The following is a 27,194-nucleotide window of genomic DNA, read 5'->3' on the forward strand; positions in this document are numbered from 1 at the left end:
TCCTCATTAACTTGTGTCACACATACCTCAAGCTCAGCTGCAGGCCTCCAAATCTCCTAGAGGGGCATTTCCAAGGACAAAATAAAAAAATCCAGGGACATACAAAAAAATCCAGCAACTGTCCCTGGAAAACATTTATGCTTACAAGATAAATTCCTTTCCTTCCGGATAGGAAGTGTCCATGACTTCATTCTGAACTGTTGGGAAATACAACACCTGGCCACCAGGAGGAGACAAAACACCCCAGCCAAAGGCTTAAATATCCCTCCCATTTCCTCATTACCCCAGTCATTCTGCTGAGGGAACAAGGAAAAGTAAGAGAAACATTAGGGTATAAATGGTGCCAGAAGAATAAAATAAATAGGGGACCGCCAATAGACAAGTAAAAACGGATGGGGGCCGTGGACTCTCCCGGAAGGAAAGAAATTTATCTGGTAAGCATAAATTGTGTTTTCCTTCCTAAGATAGGGAGAGTCCAGTAAGGAGGATTAGCCACTTTACAAATCTGATCCATAGAGGCCTCGTTCTTAAAGGCCCTTCTGCCTCTTACGCTTCCCCGAATAGACAACAAAGAGATAGAACTTCAAGGCGCGAACCACATCCAAATTGTGAAGTAAGCGTTCCTTCGATGAAGAAGGATTAGGACACAAGGAAGGAACCACAATCTCCTGATTGATGTTGCGATCTGACACAACCTTAGGAAGAAAACCTAATTTAGTATGTAAAACTGCCTTATCTGCGTGAAAAAAAAATCAGATAAGGGGGCTTACATTGCAAAGAAGAGATCTCAGAAACTTTGGGCGCAGAGGCAATAGCCAATAAAAAGAGAACCTTCCAAGACAACAATTTAATGTCAATGGAATGCAGAGGCTCAAACGGAACCTGTTGCAAAACCCAAAGAACAAGATTCAGTCTCCAAGGAGGAGCCTCAGATCTAAACACAGATCTGACCCCAATCAGAGACTTAAAGGACTGCACGTCTAGAAGCTCAGCCAGTCTTGTGCAATAAAACCGACAGGGCCAAAATCTGTCCCCTCAGGGAACTAGCAGAAAGGCCCTTCTCCAGCACATCCTGGAGAAAAGATAAGATTCTGGCAACCTTAACTCTGTGCCAGGAAAAACCAGGCTCTTCACATCAGAATAAGTAGGTCCTCCATACCTTGAAGTAGATACACCGAGTAACTGGTTTACGAGCTTGAATAAGAGTATCAATGACACTCTATGATAAATCTCTCTTGGCTAAGACTAAGCGTTCAATCTCCACACAGTCAGCCTCAGAGAATCTAGATTTTGATTTACAAATGGACCTTGTATTAGCAGGTCTCTGCGACAAGGTAACTTCCTCTGAGGAGATGAGGACATTCCCACTCGATTCGTGAACCACGTCATTCGCAGCCACGATGTAGCAATCAGGAAAACTGATACACGCTCTTGCTTGATGCGGGCCACCACTCAAGGAAGAAGCAGTAATGGGGGAAAAAGATATGAACCTCCAGGGCACTGCTAGTGCATCTATTAGATCCACTTGGGGATCCCTCAACCTTGACACTTACCTGGGTAGCTTGGTATTGAGACAGGACACCATGAGATCTATCTCCGGTGTCCCCCACTTGCTGCATATCTCTGCAAACACCTCGGGATGGAGAGACTATTCCCCTGGATGGAAGGATTGCCTGCTGAGAAAATCCACCTCCCAGTTGTCCACACCTAGAATGTAGATCCGCCCACTCCAGAATCCAATATACTTCCTTCATCGCCAAGGAACTTCTCATTCCACCCCCATGGATGATGTAAGCCACTGAGGTTATATTATCTGATTGGAATCTGATAAACTGGGACAAACCCAGAAGTGGCCAAGCTTTCAAGGCCTTGAAGACTGCCCATAGTTCCAAAATATTGATCGGGAGGGAGGACTCCACCTGAGTCCACAACCCCTGTGCTTTCCTGGCACCCCAAACAGCTCCCCATCCGGATAGGCTTGCATCCATAGTCACAATCTTCCAGGATGGCCTTAAGAAGCATGTCCCTCGGGACAGATGATCTGGACAGAGCCACCAAGAGAGCAATTCTCACGACCGGCTGTCTAATACAATCTGTTGAGACAGATCTGAATGATCGATGTTCCACTACCTCAGCATGCACAGTTGTAAAGGTCTGAGACGGAACCTGGCAGAAGAAATTATGTCTATGCAGGACACCATGAGACCAATCACCTCCATACACTGAGCCATAGAGGGACTCAAGGAGGTCCGGAGGGCAAGACATGTCGAAGTAAGCTTGCAACAGTCTATTATAGTACCCAGTAATTCCATCCTGGTACTTGGGATAAGAGAACTCTTTTCCAATTTTATCTTCCATCCATGTGATCGAAGAAAACTGAGAAGGGACTCCAAGAATTCTTCCGCAAGACGAAAGGGTGGTGGTTGCACTAGAATATCGTCCAAGTATGGGGCTACTGCAATACCCTGAGTTCTGGCAACGGCTAGAAGAGCCCCCAGAACCTTTGTAAAGATTCTTGGAGCAGTAGCTAGGCTAAACAGAAGGGCAATGAACTGGAAGTGCTGGTCCAGGAATGCAAACCTCAGGAACTGAAAGTGTTCCCTGTGGATTGGAACATGAAGGGAAGCATCCTTCATATGTATAGTGGTCATAAACTGGCCTTTCTGAATTAAAGGATGGACCTTTTCGTCTCCATCTTGAAGGAAGGGACACTGAGAAATTTGTTTAAGCACTTTAGGTACAGAATTGGGCAGAAAGTTCCCTCCTTTGGGACCATGAAAGTTTTGAATAAAATCCTAAACCTCTTTCTTCGATAGGCACTAGGACAACAACTCCTAAGGAGGATAGATCCCGAAAGCACCCAAAAAAGGCATCCCTCTTTTCTGGTCTGGTAGACAGATTCGAGATATGGAATCTGCCCCTTGGCGGATGAGATTTGAAGCCTATCTTGTATCCCTGAGAACCTGTACGTCCTTGAATCAGGCGTCTGAAAGAAGAGAGTCTGTCCCCCTACACGATCCGATTCCGGATTGTGGGCTGCCCTTTCATGACGATTTGTTTTTGGTGGGCTTATTTTGCTTGGATTTATTCCAGGACTGAGCCGGCTTCCAAATACTCTTGGGTTGCTCAGGCTTGGAGGATTGTTGTCGTTGGGATTTGTCAGAACAAAAATTAGATGATGGTTGTCCCTTAGACTTGTTCTTCTTTCCCTTGCTTCCGGTAACCATAGAAATAATGGAGTCCAGGCCTGGACCAAATACAAGCTTTCCCTTGAAGGGAAGAGAAAGGAGTCTGGACTTAGAAATCATATCCACAGACCAAGACTTCATCCAGAGCCAGAGGCCTTTGCATTTAGCGAATAATTTGCCTGTTCGCATCACAGATAAAAGAATTAGCAATTCTCAGAGCTTTAATTCTGTCTTGAATATCTTTGAGGGGAGACTCCACCACAATGAGTTCCGACAGAGTCGCACCAGTAGGTAGCCACTCCGGCAACTGCAGCTGTTGGTTGAAACAGAAATCCTGTATGTTGAAACATCTTTCTCAGAAAGGTTTTCATTTTCTTATCCATCGGCTCTCTGAATGAAGAGCTATCCTCAAGAGGTATAGTAGTACGTTTAGCAAGCGTAGAGATAGCACCAGCCACCTTAGGAATGGAGCCCCACAAATTCAGATGAGAGTCCAGGACCGTGAACAATTTTTTAAAAGTAGACGAGGGGGAAATGGAAGAAACAATTCTTTACCATTCGTTCTTAAATTTGTGAAAAAACATTTTTAATATGATCCCATTTTGCAGCGAAACTGTGGTATGAAATATATCAAAATGGGCCTAGCTCAATATCGTTGGTTGTCTACTAAATTATATATATATATATTTTTTTTTTATTTTTTTTACAGTTTTACAGTTACACAAATATATTTTTTTAAAAAGCACTCAATAATATAGAGCAATGCAGCCACATAAAACATGTACAGTTCCTGCTTTGTATAATGCACCCTAACCTTAAGAACACTATACAGCTGTAAAAAAATTAAAATAAAATAGACAATATTACTAATCTGTGAGTGTGTAAAGTTTATGTCACAGGCTGTAAAAATACCTGAGCTCCAAGATAGCAGCCCCCAGTACTAATGGAGCTTAACTATCTGGCAAAAAAGGAGAAAGGATTTGAAAAGAGTTGAAATACAACAACATAGTAACCATACTAGGGTAGTTGTGCAGAGCAGTTTAATGTTCCTTTAATATTAAAAACATAACTTTGCTACCAAAACTGTAATAAGTGCTTTCATAAAGTGATTCCAGGCATTAGCTCCAAGTTATTGCAAAACATCAGCAATTTTACAACAGCCTTTCAAGGTTTATGTTGTTCAAGGTAAGTGTTTCAAAAACGCACATGGACGGAATGAACTGAGGTGGCCCCTGTGGGCAAACTTGTGAGCTTTGCATTGTATATGTTATGCAGCATTACCTACTAAGGAAGTTGATGAATGCCTCAAAGGCTGAGCCAAAAGTTGTCAGACACCCAAGTTCAGAATAACCTGATGTTTTATTCTTAGTACTTTTTATCCATTGTCTTAACAATATGTACCAAATAAAAAAAAACAAAAAAACAAAATGTATTTTCTAATACAAATAATAAAAAAAAAAAAAATCTCTATTTGCCCAAAGTAATTAACATTTGAACTGCAATTGTTCTTCATTCTCTTGGTCTTTATATGAAAAAGCAGGACTGAAAACCCTGGATAGCGCTTGCTGATTGGTGGCTATTTGAACGTCTGGAACATCTGCCAAACGTTTGTGAAGTAAAATTGACAAAGCAGATATTTGTACCTTTAAGGAAATTGCTGATAACCCTTTCTCCAATCCTTCTTGGAGGAAAGACAGAATCCTGGGAATCCTAACTCTACTACATGAGTAGCCCTTGGATTTGCACCAATAGATATTTACGTCATATCTTATGGTAGATCTTTCTAGTAACAGGCTTACGTGCCTGAATCAAAGTATCAATGACCGAATCAGAGAACCCCCGCTTAGATAAAATCAAGCGTTCAATCTCCAAGCAGTCAGATGCAGAGAAACTAGATTTGGATGATGGAAGGGTCCCTGAATGAGAAGGTCCTGCCTCAACGGAAGCTTCCACGGCGGCAGAGAGGACATGTCCACTAGATCAGCATACCAAGTCCTGCAAGGCCATGCAGACGCGATAAGAATTACTGAAGCCCTCTCCTGTTTGCTATCCTTCCCCGGGTGATTGCTCGGATCAAACGGTGGAAACACATAAGCTAGGTTGAATGACCAAGGCATCTATCAGTTCGGCCTGAGGATCCCTTGACCTGGATCCGTATCTCAGTAGTTTGGCATTCTGACGAGACGCCATCAGATCCAATTCCGGTCTGCCCCAATTGAGAATCAGGGTGGCAAAGACCTCCGAACAGTGTCAGATATAGGGTACATTTTCTTAAAATTAGGAGAAGGTGAGAACGGTATACCCGGTCTATCCCATTCCCTCTTGATAATCTCCGAAATTCTTGTAGGAACTGGAAAAACATCAGTGTAAGCAGGCAACTCTAAGTATTTGTCCATTTTACACAATTTCTCTGGTGGTACCACAATAGTCACAGTCATCCAGAGTCGCTAAAACCTCCCTAACAGGCGGAGGTGTTCAAGCTTAAATCTAAAGGACATGACGTCCGAGTCCATCTGAGGTAACACACTTCCCGAATCGGAAAGTTCCCCCTCAGACAGAAGTTCCCTGACCCCCAAATCAGATCCCTGTGAGGGTACATTGGAAATAGCCAACAAAGCATTAGAGGACTCAGTATTCACATTGACTTCTGTCCTACTGCGTTTGCCCTGTAACACTAGCAACTTAGATAAAACCTCTGTAAGGGTAGTTGACATAACTGCAGCCATATCCTGCAGGGTAAATGAATTAGACGCGGTTGAAGAACCCGGCGTCGCTTGAGTGGGCGTTAAAGGTTGTGACGTTTGGGAATTTGGCGGCATACTCTGATTCTCCTCAGACTGAGAATCATCCTTAGGCACACTTTCCTTAAATAAAATCTGCTCTTTACATTTTAAGGTCCTTTCAGTACATGAGGGACAAAAAGTAAGAGGGGGTTCCACAGAGGCAACTAAACACATAGAACAAGTAGATTCCTCAATGTCAGACATGTTAAACAGACTAGCAATAGCAATAATAGTCTTTATTTACTTGATATATGGTACTTTTGAAGTCAACACAACTAATAAAGGATGTAAACCCAAAACGTGTACTGCGCCTTTAAATAATAAAAGCGCAACAATTTCCTGTTAGGCAAAAAGACGATTTCAGCAATAAAAATTGTCCCTATGTGTCTCAATTAGCTTAAATATATTGCACCACTTGTAAGGATATATAATATCTCAAATTATGTCAGGTTTGTCAAATATAACAATATATTACAAAAACTAGGCCTCTGCACCAGAGCTGTGGCGCCTACCTGCCCCCAAGGCACACTGAATAACGTTCTGAGCCTCTCTGTCCACGACGATCCTCAAACAGAACTAGGCCCCACCGGAGCTTCAGTATCTTGCTACCGATCCGGAACACACACTGCGCGTCTGAGCGCGAGAAAATAGGCCCCGCCCACCGTGGGCGTAACTCCTATTCTACCGAGACCCGCATTGGGTAGAGAAAACCCAAACATGTCGGTCCTCCATAGAACAGCCATGTGCTCAAAACACACTCATTCTGCGCAATAAGTGTTTCACATAATAAGGCATGTCAAAACATCACTAAAATAAGTGATTTAAAAAATGCAAGTAAGGGAGCGCTGAAAGCTCAAGAATAATGGGAGATATTTTATAAACAATATTTTAATTTATTTGCAGAATTACATACATAAATAATAAGATATAAAATGTTCAGGATTAAAATATATATTGTTGCTTAAGGGACGTCCCCCAACAAATTTCTACACAATCTTATGCTTATGATCCAATTTTAACACTGTATAGCTTGTAAAAACTCTTATTTCTCTTAATATCTACTTATACTTTAAAATGTTTCCACCTTGTCACTTTTCGCATATAGCGATTATTATCTACACAATCTTATGCTTATGATCTTTAAACACTGTTTAGCTGATAAAGACTGTTTAGCTGATAAAGATAAAGACTCTTATTTCTCTTAAAGGGTCAGTAAACCTTAAAAATAATGTTATATAATTCTGCACATAGTGCAGAATTATATAACATTATATTAGCCAAACTTTGTAAATCATAATATTCCCTTTTTATTTTGAAAAAAATACTGCTGTTTTACAGACCCGCTCTCTGTACTCTGCTGAGCGGGTCTGTTTTTACTGAGCGCATCGGGCCAGCTGTATAGTCACAGCCCGGCCCGACCGCGCCATTAGACACAGTGCAGCTCGCTCCTGCTGTCAGACAACGCTGTTAGTGCCTTCGGTCTCCCTTCTGATTCCCCCCGATCAGCTGTGCTGATGTGTGCTCTGCGCGATTCTGGGCGGGATTCAACAAACGGACGTTTGTATTTTATTTATTTGTCGTCTCCGTTTTGCAGTTTTGAGTGACAAATTCAAATAGATCTCCTTCAGGTTCTACCAAGGCTGATGAGATAAGACTGTTTTTAACGCCAACGCGTTTCGCCCTTTTAATGGGCTTTATCAAGACGTATATTTGTTGTGTGATAATGATGACATTTAAATAGCCCTCCTCTTGTCTCTATTGGTCAGTTTTTTGAGCTGTATAGCTTGTAAGAGTTTTTACAAGCTATACAGTGTTAAAATTGGATCATAAGCATAAGATTGTGTAGAAATTTGTTGGGAGACGTCCCTTAAGCAACAATATATATTTTAAACCTGAACATTTTAGATCTTATTATTTATGTAATTCTGCAAATAAATTAAAATATTGCTTATAAAATATCATCTTCCATTATTCTTGAGCTTTCAGCGCTCCCTTACTTACATTTTTTAAATCACTTATTTATAAACATTTTTTCAATCAGAGGGGAAGATTGAAAAGAAAGGGACCAAAGAATATAAGGTGAGCGCCTAACTTTAATTTTTAGTAAAACATCACTAAAAACCAGCCGCATCTCCCAGCGTCAGCCCACATAATATATTAAAGTGATATACCACACTAGTATATAACGAAAATAACAGGGAATCCAGGTACACCATTTCTTATAGTGCATATTGCTTACCCCCTCCCCAGCTAGGGATATTGTCAGTCTGTTCTGATGTAGCAAGTCTCCCCAGAAAACAAAAGACTGAACATACCTCAATGCTGCTTGTAGAATGACATCGTTCTCCACACTGAAGATTTCACTTTACACCACCTTCAGCTGCTCTGTGGGAACCAGAATGGATCTTAGATAACATTTGCTAAGATCTTCGACATCAGGGCAGAAAATTTAAAATTTCTCCACTCCTCTTAGGAAGGTATACACTGACGATTTCTCCCTGAGAAAAATAGTACTACTCACTGGCACCATTTTAAAATAAACTTCTTGATTGAAGAATCTAAACTAACACCTCACTTTACCTCTTCCTACATTAACACAGGCAAAGAGAATGACTGGGAGAGGAGGGGAAGGGAGGAGATATATATACAGCTCTGCTGTGGTGCTCTTTGCCACTTCCTGCTGGCAGGAGGTTTAATCCCACAAGTAAGGATGAAATCTGTGGACTCGTCATATCTTGTAAAAGAAAGTATATTAATACAACTTGGTTATGCAAAACTGAGGAATGGGTAATAAAGGGATTATGTATCTTTTAAAACAATAACAATTCTAATGTAGACTGTCCCTTTAAAGGGACATAAAACAAATTGGGATTGAGACAAAATATTAGATGTACTTTAATTACTTTACCTGCAAACGTATACTGCAGTGCCCCGCCATTAACCCTTTCTTTTTAGTTTCTGAATTGTAAAGCTCTCCCCCCACACAATTCCTTTTATGGCTGTATCTATGTTTATTGTTCTTTTGGTAAAATGCAAAAGTGAATAGGGATTATCTGTTGGAGCATGCCTAGAAGCTGTGAACTCAGTTGAATTGCAATGTCTGTGTCTAAAACAAACACTGATAAGAGGGGTGGAGTTAGCTGCAACAGGCAGCTTAGCTAAGTAATTAATTTTGCTTATTTTTGAAAATTATTTAAAAGTACTTGCCAGCAATTTTTAAACATTTTTTTTATGCAAACTATTTTAAATTAATTAGCCCTTTTAGGATATGCACAGATCTCAACCTGTTTTATGGCACTTTGAGATACGATAAACTAAGTGTAAGGTTTTAGAAAAGGTAGAATAAGATTCTACATACAATGGTTCATTTTCCACCACCATAAAAAAAACAAAAAAAAAAAAAAAAAAATCTTCTAAAAATGAGGTTCTCTTTTAACGGCTGCTATGAGCCTCCTAAAACAATCAATATATATATTATTTATTCAAATAACATATAGCGAGCGGGTCATCTATCAAGAATGGATGCTTACATTTTTATTTCTTGTCAAGTCCTTATTTTCTATGCCAGTTTAATTCACAGAAAGGATAATAATGGTAAAAGAATTGAGCAAAAAAGAAAAAAAAATAATACACCTTAAAGGCAGTGCCAGGGAACCCAATAAGTCAAGCTTCAAGTCTGCCCAGCTTGGATATTGTCCCCCACTTTATCCAGGATGTAGCAGTCACCCTTACATCAGCTAGATCTGTGCTATTAATATGCAAAAACAGCTTGAAAATATGAGTATCAGAACTGCATTGCAGATGTAATATAATACTAATATATTTTAATTTATCAAGATAAAGGACCCTGAGTTGCTTTAGAATCAATCTTCACATTTTCTTTCTGAATGTATTATTATTATTAAAAAAAAATCCACTGCTTATAATGGATAACTTAAAAAAAAAAAAAAAGAAAAAAAAAAAAAAAAAAAGAAAAGAAAGAAAAAGAAATCCCCCAAAGCAAACAAAAGCAGTGTTGGTTGGAATATGGAATATTAAAGGCGAGAAATCATTTAAGTCACATAATAAGTAATATTTAAATGGATTTAATATGTGCTGCTCCAAGTCAATGAATTATGAGTTTAAAACCTATTAAAATCTAATGTTTTTTTCCTGAGCTGAGGGGAGAGAGAGATTTAAATCCACTGAATTTTAATATTTCAGCTTGAGCTGCAGGAGGTATAGAAAGTCCAAATGAACTATTCCATCAGCCGCATTCAAGCATGAACATTTTAATCAGTTTTACTTCCTTGGAGTTCTCTAACACAGTTTACGCTGTCATTCTGAAAGCACTTAACACAGAGAGTGTGAAAAACCACCAAGGCTTGTTATTGCCTTCACAATTGATGGCAAATAATTTTGCAGACTTCCTATCATTAAAATGTCAAAGCTAAAAATGGAGGTTCAGCATTTCTGGTGCTAAAATGCTTTTTCACGTGGACACTGCATACTTCTTCAGAGGATTTTTTTATATGCACATACAAAAACGGATTTAAATTACAACAGACTGGAAATAGAATTTTAGACTATGGGCTCCATGTACTAAGCCGTCAATTCATCCGTCATTTTAGACGCGGATAAACTCGCCGTTACTCGCCGCGGGCGAAATGGTGTCCGCTGTCACTATGTACTAATAATCCCCCAATAAATAGACAAGTCTAGCCCGCCGCGAGCAGTGGCGGATTATTGATAAATTTGACGTCTCGCTCGCCGCGACTAAGCTGATGTACTTTTAACTTTCAGTTGAATTGTCTGGCCAATTATTAACACGTGACATGCAAGGTGTCACGAACATCATAGTAGTCGCTGGAATAGAATTTTGCTCCTATAAAAGTTCAACTTATCTAAACAACTTTATTATTGTTCTAAATTTTTTGAAGAGTGATAACAGCGTTATTTTTGTAATATTTATTTACAATTTGGATATGGCTTCATCTGGATCTGATAATATATAAATATTAATATAAAAATAATTATAAAGATTGACAACTATACAATACAAATTTAAAATATAGATTACTCTTTAATTACAGTCGACAAATTTGGCGCAATTTATGTACATGGAAATGAGAGACAAATTAGACGCCAGTTATGCTGTACAATGCTGATATTACTGCCTTTTATATATGTCTAGACTGGTGTCTAGATTGACTTTCCTATTGTTTTGTACCTTGCCCGCCACCTAAAAGGTGGCGAGGCAAAAATAACGAGGTGGGAGCGGAAATTGTAGCGAGCGGACAAATAGATTTTTTAGTACATTCGTTTTTGGCGAGTTGGTGGTCAAATGTGTCTAATTACAGTGAAAAATGGAGCGGTAGCGAGGTTTGGCGGATAAGTACGCTCGCAATTTTAAAGATGCGAGTTTTAACATAATTGACGGCTTTGTACATATCAGTTTGCGAATTTTGACGCGAGATTTGTTGCGGGTAGCTCGCTGACTGCTTAGTACATGGAGCCCTATATGTTCATTTTGATCCATCTAGACTATATGTTCATTTTGATCCATCAGTAACATGTGACATATACATGTAGAAACTTGGTCTTTACATACCATGAACACAAAGGGCACAAATACCCTTTTGCTGCATACAGATATTAAAAGGGACAATACTTCAAAAGTTATTATAGGAAAAGATACACCTCAGAATACATAAAACATACTGGATGCTTTGAAACAGTGTGTTATTGTTTAAAGTGAAGGTAAACTTTAATGAATGAAAGCCCGGTTTTTAAAAATACTATTTAAAACAGGGGCACTTTCATTCATCAAAGTTTAGAAAGCAGCCAATTTGTTTAAAAAATTACCTTTCTTCTTTTCACAGCCAGAGCAGCTTCCCTCACCCTGAGATCCTCTCTTCACACGTCAGCAATGACTAATCCGGCTTCCTCCAATCACAGCATGACCCTTAGGAAATGACTCCCCTGGGGGGAAAGCCATGGATTGGAGAAAGTCGGATTAGTCATTGATAACGTGTGAAGAGAGGATCTCTGTGTGGGAGAAGGTGCTCTGGCTGTGAAAAAAAAGAGAGAGGTAACTTTTTAAACAAAACGGCTGCTTTCTAAACTTTGAAAGCAGCCATTTTGTTTAAAAACTTACCTCTCTTCTTTTCACAGTCAGAGCAGCTTCTCCCATATGGAGATCCTCTCTTCACACGTCATCAATGACTAATCCGGCTTTCTCCAATCACGGCTTTCCCCCCAGGGGAGTCATTTCTTAAGGGTCATGCCGTGATTGGAGGAAGCCAAATTAGTCATTGCTGATGTGTGAAGAGAGGATCTCCGTGTGGGAGAAGTTGCTCTGGCTGTGAAAAGAAGAGAGGTACGTTTTTAAACAAAAAGGCTGCTTTCTAAACTTTGATGAATGAAAGTGCCCCTGTTTTTAATAGTATTTTTAAAAAACGGGCTTTCATTCATCAAAATTTACCTTCACTTTAAGTCTTTTTTCAAAAGTACTATACAGAAGTTAAAAGGGACATTATACACTAGATTTTTCTTTGCATAAATGTTTTTTTAGATGATTTATATAGCCCATAGTTTTTAAAAAAAATTAAAAAAAAAATGTATATTTTTGCTTATTTTTAAATAACATTGCTCTGATTTTCAGACTCCTAACCAAGCCCCAAAGTTTTAGGAGAATACCGTCAGATACCTACTCCAGCTTGCTCCTGTTTGTGTAAAGGGTCTTTTCATATGCAGAGGAAGGGGGAGAGGTGTCTGTTATTTAGCCACTTTCCCTGGGTGTTCCTTATAACCTTATGAACAATGCTAAACTGAGAGCTTCTAAGTAAGTTTTTAAACCGTTTTATACTGGATTTTAATATCGGTATCTGTTCATATTATTCTTTATAGTAGTGTCTATTACATGCAGTTATATGAAAATGAGTGTATACTGTCCCTTTAATGAGGGTTGTTTATGAGAAAAAGGTCCAATCACTTATCAATGCTAGAGTAAGAAATTATTTGTATACATACTATGGGGTCCATTTATTAAGCAGCGAATGCTGCTTCAGAGCCCCATCGTTTCAGGTCCGTCTGAAACAGAAGTTAAGAAGCAGTGGTCGAAAGTGGCAGATTGAAATCATCTATCTGTTCCGATTGGGATGATTGCCGGACCCTGCTAGCGGCCGATTGGCCGCCAGTGACATTGCACAAACATTTAACCAGAGATGCTTGTGCAATGTTAAATGCCGACAGCATTTAGCGAGGTTGAGCAGACATGATTCACTACAGCAAATCATGCCCACTCGCCTGCTAGTAAATCTACCCCTATGACTGTTGAAAGCAATACTTCTTCTGGATTTTAGAGAATGTATTTTGATATAGAATATAATAAATAATAACATTACAAAAATATATCATAAACTCTTCTTTACTGGATTATAGGTTTTTTTTTATATTCATGTCTAGAACTATTTTTTTTTTACAGCACTTGGATTGATTCCATTGTATTTGCATAACTCTGCAACTTTTAAATTGCTGATGCTTTAGCAGTTATCAGATCACCAACGCCTCCCTCTACCCAGAAAAAGTAGAACAGGCTTCCAGAACTGCTGCTGCTTAATTATCTATAAGAATCACTGTCAATGCCAGATTCATCGAGAAAACATGTACAAGAACTACATACAAGAGTAGCTGAATACAATATCCAAGCACTATCAAAGCTGTGGAGAATCAGCTATACCAACTGTAACAATGATGCTTCAGTCTGTTGGTTTATAGCCACATACTGGGGTAGAAAATCTACGTTAAGCAAATAAAAAGCACCAGCATATGAGCTGTAGAAAAACATAGACAAAACCCTCCTGCATCCCCCTCTCTAATGGTCAGTCATTCAGCCCTCTTCCTTCACCGCCTGCGTGTCTCTCTGTCACACTCTCCTATCTCCCTGTCATTTTATGTAAAAAAAAATAGATTTCCAAAAATAGTATTTTAAATTAAACCAAATAGTGCTCCATTACCCTTAAACTAGAAAATATATATGTTTCACTTAAAGAGACATGAAACCCAAAATTTTTCCTTTCTTAAAGTGATTGTAGCCAATAGCGTGCTAGCTATCCAGCTTGGCAGCACGGGTATTTACCAAGGAGGTGAAAACATCAACTCTCAGCAAAATAGTGTTCTGCCTTGGGCTGTCTGAGCAGCTCAGTGCTGTGAACGCTTCTGACAAACATAGGAACTTTCAGCATGAAGTATTTTATACTTCATGACTGAAAGTCCCCTTTATTTGTTCCAATATTAAATCTTAGCGTTTCACAAATGTTAGGATTTACCATCACTTTAAATCAGATAGAAGTAAATTGGAAAGCAGTTTAAAATTGTATGCTCTATAATCTAATTTGCTTCATTCTCTTAGTATCTCATGTTTAAAAAGCTCATTTTTACAAACTGGTTGAGACAATAACAAGAGGCAAATACGTGCAGCCATCAATCATCAGCTCCTGCGCCTACCAAGGTATCCTTTTCAACAAGGGTTGCCATGAGAACAAAACAAATTAAACTTAGAAGTAAAATTGCAAAGTTGTTTAAAATTAGATGCTTTATCTGAAGCGCAGTTAGGATGGAATAGAATGTCCAAGCCATTTGGCTGTCCTGAAGCCAACAGCGCTTCCTGGATGGGATCGCGGTCTTGAGGGCATGCCTTGTGTCATAGGGACGCCCCCTGATCCGATACCATCATTGAAATCTCGTGATCACATGCACGATTGCGGGATTTCAGTTTGTCGACATTGGAACGTTGTTTAGATGTAGAAAAGTTAACCATGTCATTAAAGGGTTAAAGGGACACTTTGCAATTTACTTATATTATCAAAAATTTGCTTCATTCACTTTATGTCCTTTGCTGAAGGAGCAGCAATGCACTACTGAGTGGTAGCTGAATACATCTAGTGAACCAATCACGAGACAGATATATGCAGACACCAACCACCAGCTAGCTCCCACTAGCGTAGGATATGTAAATATTCTTTTTCAACAATGGATACACAGAGAAGAAAGCAAATTTAAAAAAAAAGTGTCTTTAAATTGCATGCTCTATCTGAATCGCATCATGCAAGAGGGACAGTACACTATAAAATTGTTTTTATATTAATATATTTTCAATGACTTGTTATACCAGCTGCAGAGTATTAAATGTATGAGAAATTGCATTCTCAGGTTTATTTGTGTGTATGAAGTAGCTGGTTTTGTGCCTTTAAACCACAGCCTATTACAATGGGTTGAGCTTCAGGTAATATCAGATCTCATTAGGTTATCACTTTGTGTATACACACTTGCTTCCTTATCTTTAGATTTGTCTGGAAAACTAAAGCTCAATACATAGAGAGAACAATGGAGAATTATCATTGTATTACTAAACTATCCTGCACCCCACTGTAAGTGTAATTTCTTCTGCTGGCTGCGTTTACTTAGACTATTCAATAGCTGAGACTCCAGTATCAAAACTTTCAGTATAGGTTGGGAAACCACAGGCTATTTCAGCTATTTCAAAGGAAAAAATACGGGTAAAGGAGCTACTTGTAAACAATTTAATGCACTCCAGCAGGTAAAATGAATCATTGGGAACAATTTAAAGGGGAGAAAAATTTGGGGTGAACTGTTCCTTTAAATGTTGACTTTCCTATCCCTTTAAGACAACACATTTCAAAGCAGGGTAATTAATTTTGTACTGACAATTAGAAGCTCGATAAAGTGACCTTTCTGTATCTTTTAAAATGTTTAAATTGCATTTAAATTAAAACGAGAGAGGTAACCACCCCTTTGATCCTGACTCAACTGCTCAACTGGAAAGATGCCTTTAGCTTTACCAACAGCAGATTATGCAATTGTGCTTACAAAAAGAGCACTGGTTACAAAGACAAGATGATCATATGAATTGGCAGTTACTCTTTTGTAGGATTTGAAAAAGTATCGGTACTTGAATATTAGCACTGCAATAAGTTTCATCTATGTATGTGATTGATAAGCAAGATGACAGTATCATAAATAATATAATTACAATTTTTATAAGTACAGATGCAATAATATCCTGTGTTATTGGAGAAAATTAACATGACAACCAATTGGTAAACTTTCTGAATACCATGCTTACAAAAATTGTGTTTCTATGGCAAAATGATTCCCACCATTTGCCATATTTGGAGAAGCCAATACAGACTTGTTACTAGAATAGACCAGGCTTGCCACTAAGTTTGATCACCTTTGCTGAGGCCATTTAGCAATAGATAAATAATAGGATTAGGGTTGTGAAGTCTGCTATTTGCATATCCAATTATGAAAACTTTTTTTTAATATACATAATTAAACATTTTATATTAGATAAGGAAATATATCAGAGTGTATTATGTCCCTTTTATTAGAAGCACTCTTCCTAAGAAAATGTCTTGCTGACAAATTTCAATTCTGACTAGAATGTCCGATTAACATGCTAATACGTGGTTCTGAATCTTATTTCATGTTAATATGTTTTATTTGGTTACACTGCCTTATCACAGTTAGGCCCTTACCCACATTAAAGGGATGTGAAAGCCAACATTTTCCTTTATGATTCAGATAGAGAAGGGGTGTCCAAACTTTGCTCTCCAGAGGTTTTGGAACTACATTTCCGATGATGCTCAGCCAGCATTTTATCTAGCTGAGCATCATGGGAAATGTAGTTCTAAAACCTCTGGAGAGCAAAGTTTGGACACCCCTGAGATAGAGCATACAATTATAAATAACTTTCCAATATACTTTTGTTATTACATTTGCTGCTCTCTCGTTACATCCTTTGTTGAAGAAGCAGCAATGCACTACTGGGAGTTAGCTGAACCAATGACAAGAGGCATATATTGCGCAGCTACCAATCTGCAGCTAGTTCCCAGTAGTATATTGCTGTTACTGAGCCTACCTAGGTATGCTCTTCAACAAAGGATACCAAGAGAATGAAGCAAATTACATAATAGTAAACTGGAGAATTTAAAATTAAATGTTCAATTTGTATCATGGAAAAAAATATTCTGACTTTACTTTTATCAAAAATGTGTTATTCATCACAGTGTAACAGAAAGAAAAGTGTGTGTATAATTTGTTGTATCCTTAGTTTACCACGTGGCAACTAATGTAAAGTTAAATAAATTAGAATACATATACACAGTGTTCTCCACTGAACATTTTGCCAGCCTTGTAGCAATATGAAGCAGCTGGGTGGGGGCAGTGTAATATTTTCTATTATATCATATAATTTTCTGCTATCCAAAGCACAAATGAATTGCATAATTGAACAAATATATTTAATGATAATTTGTTCAATAAAAGTTAAACATTTTAATATGAGCTAATTTTAGCTTAATATTAGCTTAAATTATAGCCGGCTGGCGCACCTGCTAAAAAGGTCCCGGAACACGGATATATCTGAGGTCTTGATGCAGTACAGAAACCAAGACATCTAATGTCTTAGTTGTCCCCTAAACAATCACTTATAAATGAAATGTTCATTTATAACAAACTTTTTTTTTTCAAAATGTGTTCCTTATTACAAATAAAAAAAGAATGCCACACGTTTACACTTTTCTCCCAGTGTTCACCATCTGCAGACAAATTGTAGTTTAAGATCTGCAGTATGAGAATCAGCAGTGCAGAACATCCAATCTGATTCAAAAAGCAGGCAAGACAAAAAATGCATAGTAATGAATACAAACACTCACTCAATGTGTATTTCCTTTTGCCCTGTTCGTTTTGTCAGTGTTAGACAAATGTACAAAATCTAGAAGGTAGCAAAGAAATATGCGTGTGTACATACAAAATAAATAAATATATATATATTACATACACACACATTGTATATTAAAGTATATCTACATATAATGAGAATATATACATAGGAGTATATCTACATATAATGATTATAGCAAGTATACAGACCTTTATCATATATAAATGTAATCCGTGTTTGTATCATTTTTACTTGTGAAATGTATTATGGGCTTGATTACAAGTAGAGCGCAAAAAACCACCACCATTGTGCGATAACATTACTCAAGTTAGCTAGCGCTTTTATCTTTGCGTTAAGTAAAATATTAGCACTCGAGGATAGCCATCACTGGTCTAGGGTGTGCCAACATCTGGATGTCGGATAGCACAGGTGTGCTAAATCCTTTACATAACAGACTTCTATAGTACAGGTTGAAATAAATCATGCCGGCTTAGCGAGTGTGCCAAGCTGAAGGACAAGTAGGAGTTCTTCACCAACATTTAAATATATTTCAATAGAGAACCATAGTTTCAAAGCACTGCAAACATACAAACATATGTAAGTTCCCACGGGAATAGGGCCCTCAATTCCCCCTGTATTTGTCTGTAAAATTTTGTGTCTTATCGTATTGTTTCTCCACTGTACTGTTATCCTTGTACCCATGGGCAGCGCTGCGGAATCTGTCAGCACTTTATAAATAAAGAATAATAATAATAATAATAATAATAATAATAATAATAATAATAATAATATGTACACACACTTTTGTTCTCTTCCTCGACCAGCACCTTGTTGCACTCCACTTGCAATCTAGCCCTATGTCAGGAAGACAACCGCTTAAGGGAAGGTAAAATTATACCATTTACCTGAGGGGTGTATTAAATTGTTTAAAAATAGTGCCTGTGCCTTTAGTTTTGTCTTTTAAATGAGCTGTATTAGCATATTGTATCTCAACCTACATTGAAAATAAAATACAACAGTATTGGCTACAGAAAACTTATGGAAACAAGAAGCAGAAGATTAAACCACACTCCCAGAGGGAAATGGGTGGGAGAAATGGGTACTAAAAAAGGTAAATTTTAGTTTTTGTGTATGCAGATGTTTACTCTCCCTGCAAACTCAACATCATTTGAACGGGGTTTGGCTTCAACAAGGGCCTAAATACAGTACTAAAGTCCCATTAGATGTGTGTTATTAAGGAATGTGGTGCAGCTGCTGGTTGTAGACTGTCAAATATCGCTTCAGGGTGTGATTTGTGACCAACCATGCATACAAACCAAGTGATTGGTGTTTTGTTGGTCACCTTATTGTTTATGTGCGCGTTGGCTGGATGTATACACATAGCCTCTGAGAAACCATTAAAGGAAAAAAAAAAAAAAAAAAAAAAAAAAACATGTGAACAGCCATCAGCATTTGCACGTTTTCTGGTTGTCAAATAAATCCAAACCAGTTTCAAAACCAGTTTCAAAACAAGTTTTGGGGAGTAAAAGATGCAGAAACAAAAACCTCCAAGTGAGTATAGTGATACATAGCCCATCTGCACAATTCTTCATAGAAAAAGTTCACTAACCAGGTTTCCGCTGGAGCAGAGCATTCTGGGTGACAATATGTCAGCTTCTCCATGCAGGAAGTAGATAGCTATCATGTGCCGATGAGGTCTAATTCTAGTTGATAGATTTTCCCCTTATGTTTGAAATCATCATGGTTTATTTTGAGACTGTTTTTGCATTACAGTGAAATTATTCAGTAAATTTATTCAAAAACAAAATATATTGTAATCTTGAAAAGACCAAATAACCAAGAAAAGCAAGATTGTGGCCCCACCTGTAAAACTATAACAGTGCACAATAGACACATGAAAGTTTACAGTTTAAGGGAATTGTAAGACACATAAAAGTTTTGTATATTTAACCCGCCATCCACTCGCACTATGCTGCAAAAACATGCACATGGCTAAGCATGGCTTCCTCCGATTTGTGTCTTTTTTTTATTGAGCAACTTCACAGGAAATAAAAGGTTACTCATTCTCCATTTATAACCCTTAATTGACTACCAGTATTCTCCTGTGGTCAAAGGGGCACAAAATAGAATAAGAAATAGCCCATTAACCATAGGCCACAATCAGAACATTGCACTCTACCTCCGTCAGCAAGGATCAGAGAGTGCTGATTTCCTTGTTAAAAGACAGAGCCATAATTGAAGCAATATCTTCACTTCAGATTGATTATTCGGCGACCCTTATCCACATCTTCACTCAGCAATTTGAATTTTAATGAAAGTAAATGGAATAATTAGCATTTCAAAGTGTGTTTGATACACTGAATGAAAGAGGAAAAGACTTTTATGTATAATCTATACACAAAAGAAAAAGCATTTGGGAGGGGGCGTAGAAGAAAAGTACAGTTGTAGTGCCTTCATTAGAATAACTTAGCAGCTTGCACCAGCTGTATAATTATAGATGTGAATAATGTGTTATTAAAGCATGATTTCTCACCTCTACATTGTGATGTGAAACAGACAATATTTCATTGTTTTTCTTTCTTGCATTGTAAATGTAAACAGAACGACTGCCCAGATCCGCAATCTGACAGAAGATGTTAATACAGCTGCCATTAGCAGCGCTAACATAAGGGACAATTTACTTTTTATTTTCTTCTTTATTAAGGAAAAGACAGAAGGGGGAAGGGTGGGAGACGCATGAATCAGTGCATTAGTGTTTGTCTGGTTTTATTTAACTTGTGTGAGAAGAGATCAGGCTTTGTCAGGTCCTGAAGACACACACAAAAATTACACACGATGCATTTATTCCTCTTACTTTGCACACTGATTAGATGCTGGAAAGGACCAGCAACAGATTGCTTTATTCATGGACAAAGAAATGTCCATTTATTTACTTAAAAAAAATATGGAAAATTCTGAGCAGAGATTTACATTATCTTTTGAGACAGACACTTTTGGCTCCTAAAATTGTGGAATATTCTAGGATTTGTCTGGATATAAATTCCATCCTGGCTCAAAAAAAAAAAAAAAAAAAAAAAAAAAAAAAAACAATTTATGCTTACCCAATAATTTCTTTCATGGTGGTGAGAGTCCACAATCTATTACTCTTCTCTACCACTAGGAGAAAGCAAAGATTTCCAGACCCCAAGAGCCCTATAAAATCGCCCCCACTTCACTGATAAACTAGTCTGATTTATAGCCTTGCAAAAGAGGTAGGAAAAGAAAGAGCAAAATAATAGGAGCTGGGGGGGGGAAGGGATGTGTGCAAAAATAAACAAAAAAAGTGGGGTCTTGTGGATTCTCACCGCTATGAAAGTAATTATAAACTGATCAGACAAGCATTATATTTTCTTTCATAGAAGTGGTGAAAGTCCACAATCCAAATTCAGAAAGAAAGAAAAAAAATCTTCTAGCAGAAGAGATCATCAAAAGAAACAAAACCTTCCAAGAAAGAAGGCTCAAAAGGATGAGTCTGCAAAACTTGCAATACCAAATTTAGATTCTAAGGAGGAGAATTAGGCTTAATAACAGGTTTAATTCTAGTCAAAGCTTGAGCAAAACCCATGGATGTCAGGAAGATTAGCAAACTTATTGTGGAACAAAACCGAAAAAGCAGAGATTTTACCTTTCAAAGTGCTGGCAGATAAACCTTCATCTAAACTATCCTTTACCTAACTGCAAAATCCTTGGAATTCAAAAAGAATGCCAGGAAAAAAACACAATCAATACACCAGGCCCTCCAGATCTTATGAGAAATCTTCCTAGTCAAAGGGTTGTGGGCCTCTATCAAAGTCTCAGTAACAGAATCAGAGAAACCTCTTTGCCTGAGAACTAACCGTTCAATCTCCATGCGATCAAGTTTAGAAATTTGAGATCCTGATAGAAAAACAAACCCAAGCCTGAAGGGCTCTGAAAATAGCACCCCGTTCTAAAAACATTTATTGGAAACCTCGCCTTCCAAGGAAGCAAAACCCCCATGAGACCCTCAAATGGTCCCCAAACCTGAAAGACTTGCATCTGTAGTGATCACAGTGCAAATTGGACAAACAAAAGAAGCCCCCTGCATAAGTTGATTATTCAGCCACCAAGAAAGGGACTGACTTGACCTGTGATCTAGATAGATCTTTAGAGACAGCGGAGTATGATCCCTGCACCACTGCTGAAGCATACAAAGGGCTCGATTTACCAAAGCCCTACGGCTGCAAGTTCTCACATGAACTTGCTTGCCATAGTTTAACAAGCAGCGGTCACCAGACCGCAGCTTCCCTAACCTCCTCGCCTCCTCTAAGGTGGCGAAATTCAATCTCCGCGGTCAAGTCCAACCGAGATTGACAGCTCCTGCCCGCGTTTGATTGGCTGTGCACGGGCAGGGGGCGGGATTGCACGCGTGTGCAATGGTGATTACCAGCGGGTAATCTCGCCCCACCACAGGCGAGCTGAGGCGTACAGGGACGCGTATACGCGTCCCTGTCCACCTCAGCTTTGATAAATCGAGCTCAAAGACTCTGATTCATGACAACATTTCAGATACCATAGAGCAAATTAAGTCTTTGATTCCAGGAGCAAAACAAAGAACTCCCCTAACAAAACAAACAACAAAAAAACAGAATGAGCAGTAATTACCTTTAGGGACAAGAGGAGCATTATAATAGTCTGAATGCATTAAAATATTTAAACATGCGTTGCATAAACATGCTGGAGGTAATATCTCAGCCTGTTTACAATAAACACATTTAACACTGGTAGGAGAGTGTTCAGAGGGCTCAGTTTCTAAAGTAGCTTTAGAGACAGAATCAAAAGGCTTCATAACAGCAGAAAACTACAATAGTAGTAATGTGCACATGAAATAAAATATGCAGTTAAAGCTCTCGAAGAAAGGAAAGATACTTTCCCCCTCCAAAAAAAACTTACAAGGCTAAAGTGTGCTAATCCGACACGCAGGATAATGCACTGGGAAACAGACACTTAGTCTGACCTGCAAATAATGCACCTCAGTAATGAGGGAGCATTCACGTTAGCCAATGTCAGATAAAGCACATAAAAGCACAATTCTGAGAAAACTACGTGCGCCTAACGAGTGCAGACTCAAAAGCCGACACGTGTAATTGACTAGTGCAAAGAAATAAAAAAAATAAAAAAATGCGAACACAAATATGTAGCAAGAATTTTTTTTAAAAAGGGGAATAACTGACTGGACTCTGACTTAGTAAAAAAAAAAAAAAAACATCAGTCTATGGCACAACGCACATCGGATAACTACACACGTGATACGTCCGCACGCATTCAGTTACGTCAGAGGAGTGCCTTTTTCCTTATCGGATAGCCAGAGCGGAATTCTTTGGTGCGGTACGAACGCTGCCCAGAATCCGTTACCATCCGTGGTATAGGTGAACCTCTTGCGGTATATAATTACTGTTCCATAACTAGACTCTGACTTAGTATATGGTTGTTTGTGTATGGGACCATAATTCATGTGTTGTTTTTATATGTTTTAATAAATATCTTTTATTCCTCCTAACGATTGGAATACTGTTTACCTGCCAGTATAAAACCAGGCGTGTGCAGTGAAAGAGCTTATTATAGCTCCATCTCATGTGAGTAAGATACCATCAACAAGCATCTCTATTTAGTGATTATTTACAGTGTTACACTATTCTACATTTTTGCTTCCTTTGAGGAATTTGTGAGAAACCGGATTATACGTGTATACCACCTGATCATCATTTGAATGGACATATCCTTTATTTACCACTAATTATAGATCACTTCTATATAAATTATTTTATGACCATAATTGTTATTATAACACATATTTTGTCTGTGATTTAATTACACATTTTTTATATTAAGATCTTTCTTGCCACCAAAAGAAGAAGAAGATTGTGGTACATTACCACCACTCAAGGTTGAATGTAATCTAGCCATACTAGGATTACAAGAACCACTAAATGTGCTATAAAATAAAATGGGTTTGGGCCCCAATCTAATCCATTGGGATCATTATGTGAAAACATCGTATAGTAAGTTTGATAGAACAACCAGCTAAATAAACCTAAGTGCTTCCAGTACAGATAAGTGGTCTATTAAAGTAAAATCATTTGAATTAGCCAATGGTATAACAGGAAAGTCTAGTTAAAGATATTTAAAGAAAAAAAAAGTAAACAAAAAAAGGCACACTGCAGGCTTTTCAAGGGCATTTCTTGAGGAAACAAAAGCATAAACCCCCAAAGGTAAACACATGGCTGCTTTTTTATTATTATTAATAATTGCTTTATATTTGAATGCAGATTTTTTTTTAACTTTTCCAATATCAGTTTGTAACATGTGAAATTTAATATATTTTATAATAATTATGAGTAATTTATAATTAGTCCAGTGAATCCCTACTGAAAGGGTTAGTAAATAGAGTTCACTAAACACTGCATTTGAATCTGCTTATTATAAACATTCCAATAAACTTGTGGAACAAAAATTTACATTAGAAACAGAAGTGAAAAACTCAATATTAATTATTACAGCTGTCTGCTTTCCAAAGTGGTCTATAGTAGTGTGCTTCCGAGTCTGTGAAGGAGGTAACACGGGGTAGAGGCTGGCTGCAATACATTTTTCTGTTTTTCTAACGCACATTTTTAAACTACACTAAAAACTTATTGGAATCTTTACAGTAAATACATTTTAAATGCACTAATCGTGAAAAGTGCGTTTAATATCACAATAAATATTCAGCTCAGTATGATTTCCACTACACCATCAACATTTTATTAAATAAAGCAAAATAAATTAAGACTGTTTATTAACATGAATTTAAAGTTTAATGTTAGAGCTGAGCAAACAAACAAGATGTGCTCCTTAAAAACAAAACGGTTTCAAGACATCAAGGCTGTCAAATTATTAGTGCAAAAAGTGCAATACACAATGATCTGTACAAATCAATTGCATTGTATGTTGTATTTTCAAACTAGTAGATCCAGCGCTGAAAAGAGCTGAGTGTCGTTGCCCGCGCCCATATTCCAAATTTATGCACGACCATTAATTATTAAACCACTAGATATAAAAAAAATAAATGGACAGTAAGATAAATAAGGTAAGCTATTGCAACTACAAATTTGAATTGACAAAAAGCTTTCTTAAGGTAAAGAAAGAAGAAAAAAACCTTTAATGGAAAGATAACATACCCCAATGATTGCATTCAGTTCAGCCATGGTAACCTGCTTGGCACGCTCCACCGCCTGTACCACTTGCTGCTGGTGCTAAAAATGAAAACAAAAAACAGATAAAAATAGTCTGTTTTCTGCTCCGTAGCAAATTTTCCCTCTCCTGGGTACTCCTCCTACCCATTTAAAACAGGTAAAAAAGTGGCATAGATCCAGCTGGAGGCCCTCTGAGACCTTGTATTACAGCAAATATACACTAAGCTTAAGTTACTCTCAAAACACTTCCCCTAACTACACAGTGTTTTCATTTATAAGTCACTTTCCACAATGTATAAGCAGACAGACTTGTTTTTTGTTAAAAAAAGAATTTCCATGGTACTATAGTAATAGTAACATATTTTTAATCCCTGTATGTATGTATGTATGTATATATATATATATATATATACACACATGTGTATGTATATATAGGTGTATATAATATATATATATTATATATACACATGTGTATGTATGTATGTATGTATGTATGTATGTATGTATGTATGTATGTATGTATGTGTATTTGTTTAGTTTCAATACTATTACATACTCTGTTTTATGGGTTTAAGTCAGGATATATATATATATATATATATATATATATATATATATATATATATATATATATATATATATATATATATATATATATATATACACACACACATACACACATACATACACACATATACTTTTTTTCGGGATTTTAACTTTTTTAAAATGGCTGAATGCAATGTTTATATTAAAAACAAACGTGTATAGCTTTCATATGTGCATGTAAATCTGAATTCAAGAATTCTCAAGTCAAATAGCATAAAATTATGAAACTATATCTGGCCTCTAGTACCAATACTCCTGTGGCACTGAATGGGTTAAAAGAAAAAGTTGTTTATAGAGTAGGTTCAAATATTTTATTCAATCATGCTTTCCAAGCCAAAACTAAAAACTGTTGTGATTCAAATACAGCGTACAATTTTAAAAACATTCAAATATATGCAAATTACACTTCCGTTTCTTTTATCAATAGTGAAAGCAGCTCTTTCCATGAGACTCTGGTAAGTACAGATGTCTTGAGCACTCTATAACAGCAGGGTTTGCAACAAGGTTCGTAACAATGTTACACGTGTAGTGCTACCTGAGCCTACCTCAGTATGCTCACATGGCAAGGAGCCGAGTTTATAAATTTCATAATAAATAAATTGGATCATTTTTATTTTTTTATTTGAATGCTGTATCTGAATCATAAATCATTTGACTTCCATGGCCTTTAAGATATGCATACACATAAATAACCTGATAATTGTAAGCGACATATGCTCCAACACAATAGCGCATTTTCCGTTTGCACCTATTTCAGTAACATTTTTAATTGTCATTGTTTGCCTGTCCATAATCTTCAAATGTGACAAACACTAGACTGTGAGATTCTGTGGTATTAGTTCTTTGCCTTGCTCATGTGAACCTACTTCTATGTATGTGTTATGGTTGCTTTAACAACTTCATGGAAATGAAATGCTAGAAGTGGTTTATACCACAGCGCAACAGGATGGAGATTAAATCATGTAATTGCTAATAAAACATTTAACCATCAGATTTTCAACTTTACAAAACGTCAGACTTTTGCAAATATACTTTCAACATCTTCTCTGCTCTAGTGTTCAGAGCTGAAAGAGTTGTATGATGATGCTACTACCACTTGCAGTTCACACTCCAAAGTCAATTAAAACAGCTGCTGGGATGTGAAAGTTAAAATTAAACTTTCAGGATTCATAAAGAGCATGCCATATTAAGACACTTTTAAATTCACTTCTACTATCAAATTGACTTAGTTCTCTTAGAAGTCTTTGTTGAAAATTGTATGCAGATATCCTCAAGAGCAGCATGGAAACTATATAGTGAATGGTGGCTACATATATTTGTCCCTTGCCATCAGATGTGCAGCCAGCTCTCATTAGTGCCTTATTGCTATGGAGCTGGTTTTCACTATGTGATTAATCCCTTTTGCATGGGTAAAAAAGGGACATAACATAAAACCTCAATTCTATGCATATAAAATCTATTTATTCCCCACATCCATCTACTCACAGGTGCCGCCATCTTGAAATATGGCTTATTTCATTCCAGTGCTGGCGTTTTTCAGATATCTGCAGTGTAACCTAGGTTCCATTTTGGCAGCACCCATGATTAGAGGGAGGTGAAGGAATTGTATTTAGAGCAGAGTGTCCCTTTAAACTCAATGTTATATGCAATCATTTTTGCA

General features: G+C 37.5%; 1 protein-coding gene across 4 annotated transcripts in view; it reads right to left on the reverse strand.

The window, feature by feature from the left end:
- Positions 1 to 27,194, reverse strand: part of LOC128649283 (transducin-like enhancer protein 4) — a 304,153-nt gene that overhangs the window by 229,254 nt on the left and 47,705 nt on the right. For 3 of the 4 annotated variants that reach the window (XM_053702472.1, XM_053702474.1, XM_053702471.1), the window contains exon 6: positions 24,914 to 24,988. The exons of the other annotated variant lie outside the window; for it this stretch is intronic. In XM_053702472.1, the coding sequence (XP_053558447.1) occupies positions 24,914 to 24,988 (75 nt within the window). The remainder of the gene's footprint in view (positions 1 to 24,913; positions 24,989 to 27,194) is intronic. 4 annotated transcript variants of the gene reach the window in all.

Source organism: Bombina bombina, chromosome 2, assembly GCF_027579735.1.
Source record: "Bombina bombina isolate aBomBom1 chromosome 2, aBomBom1.pri, whole genome shotgun sequence".
In the NCBI taxonomy this organism is placed as follows: Eukaryota; Metazoa; Chordata; class Amphibia; order Anura; family Bombinatoridae; genus Bombina; species Bombina bombina.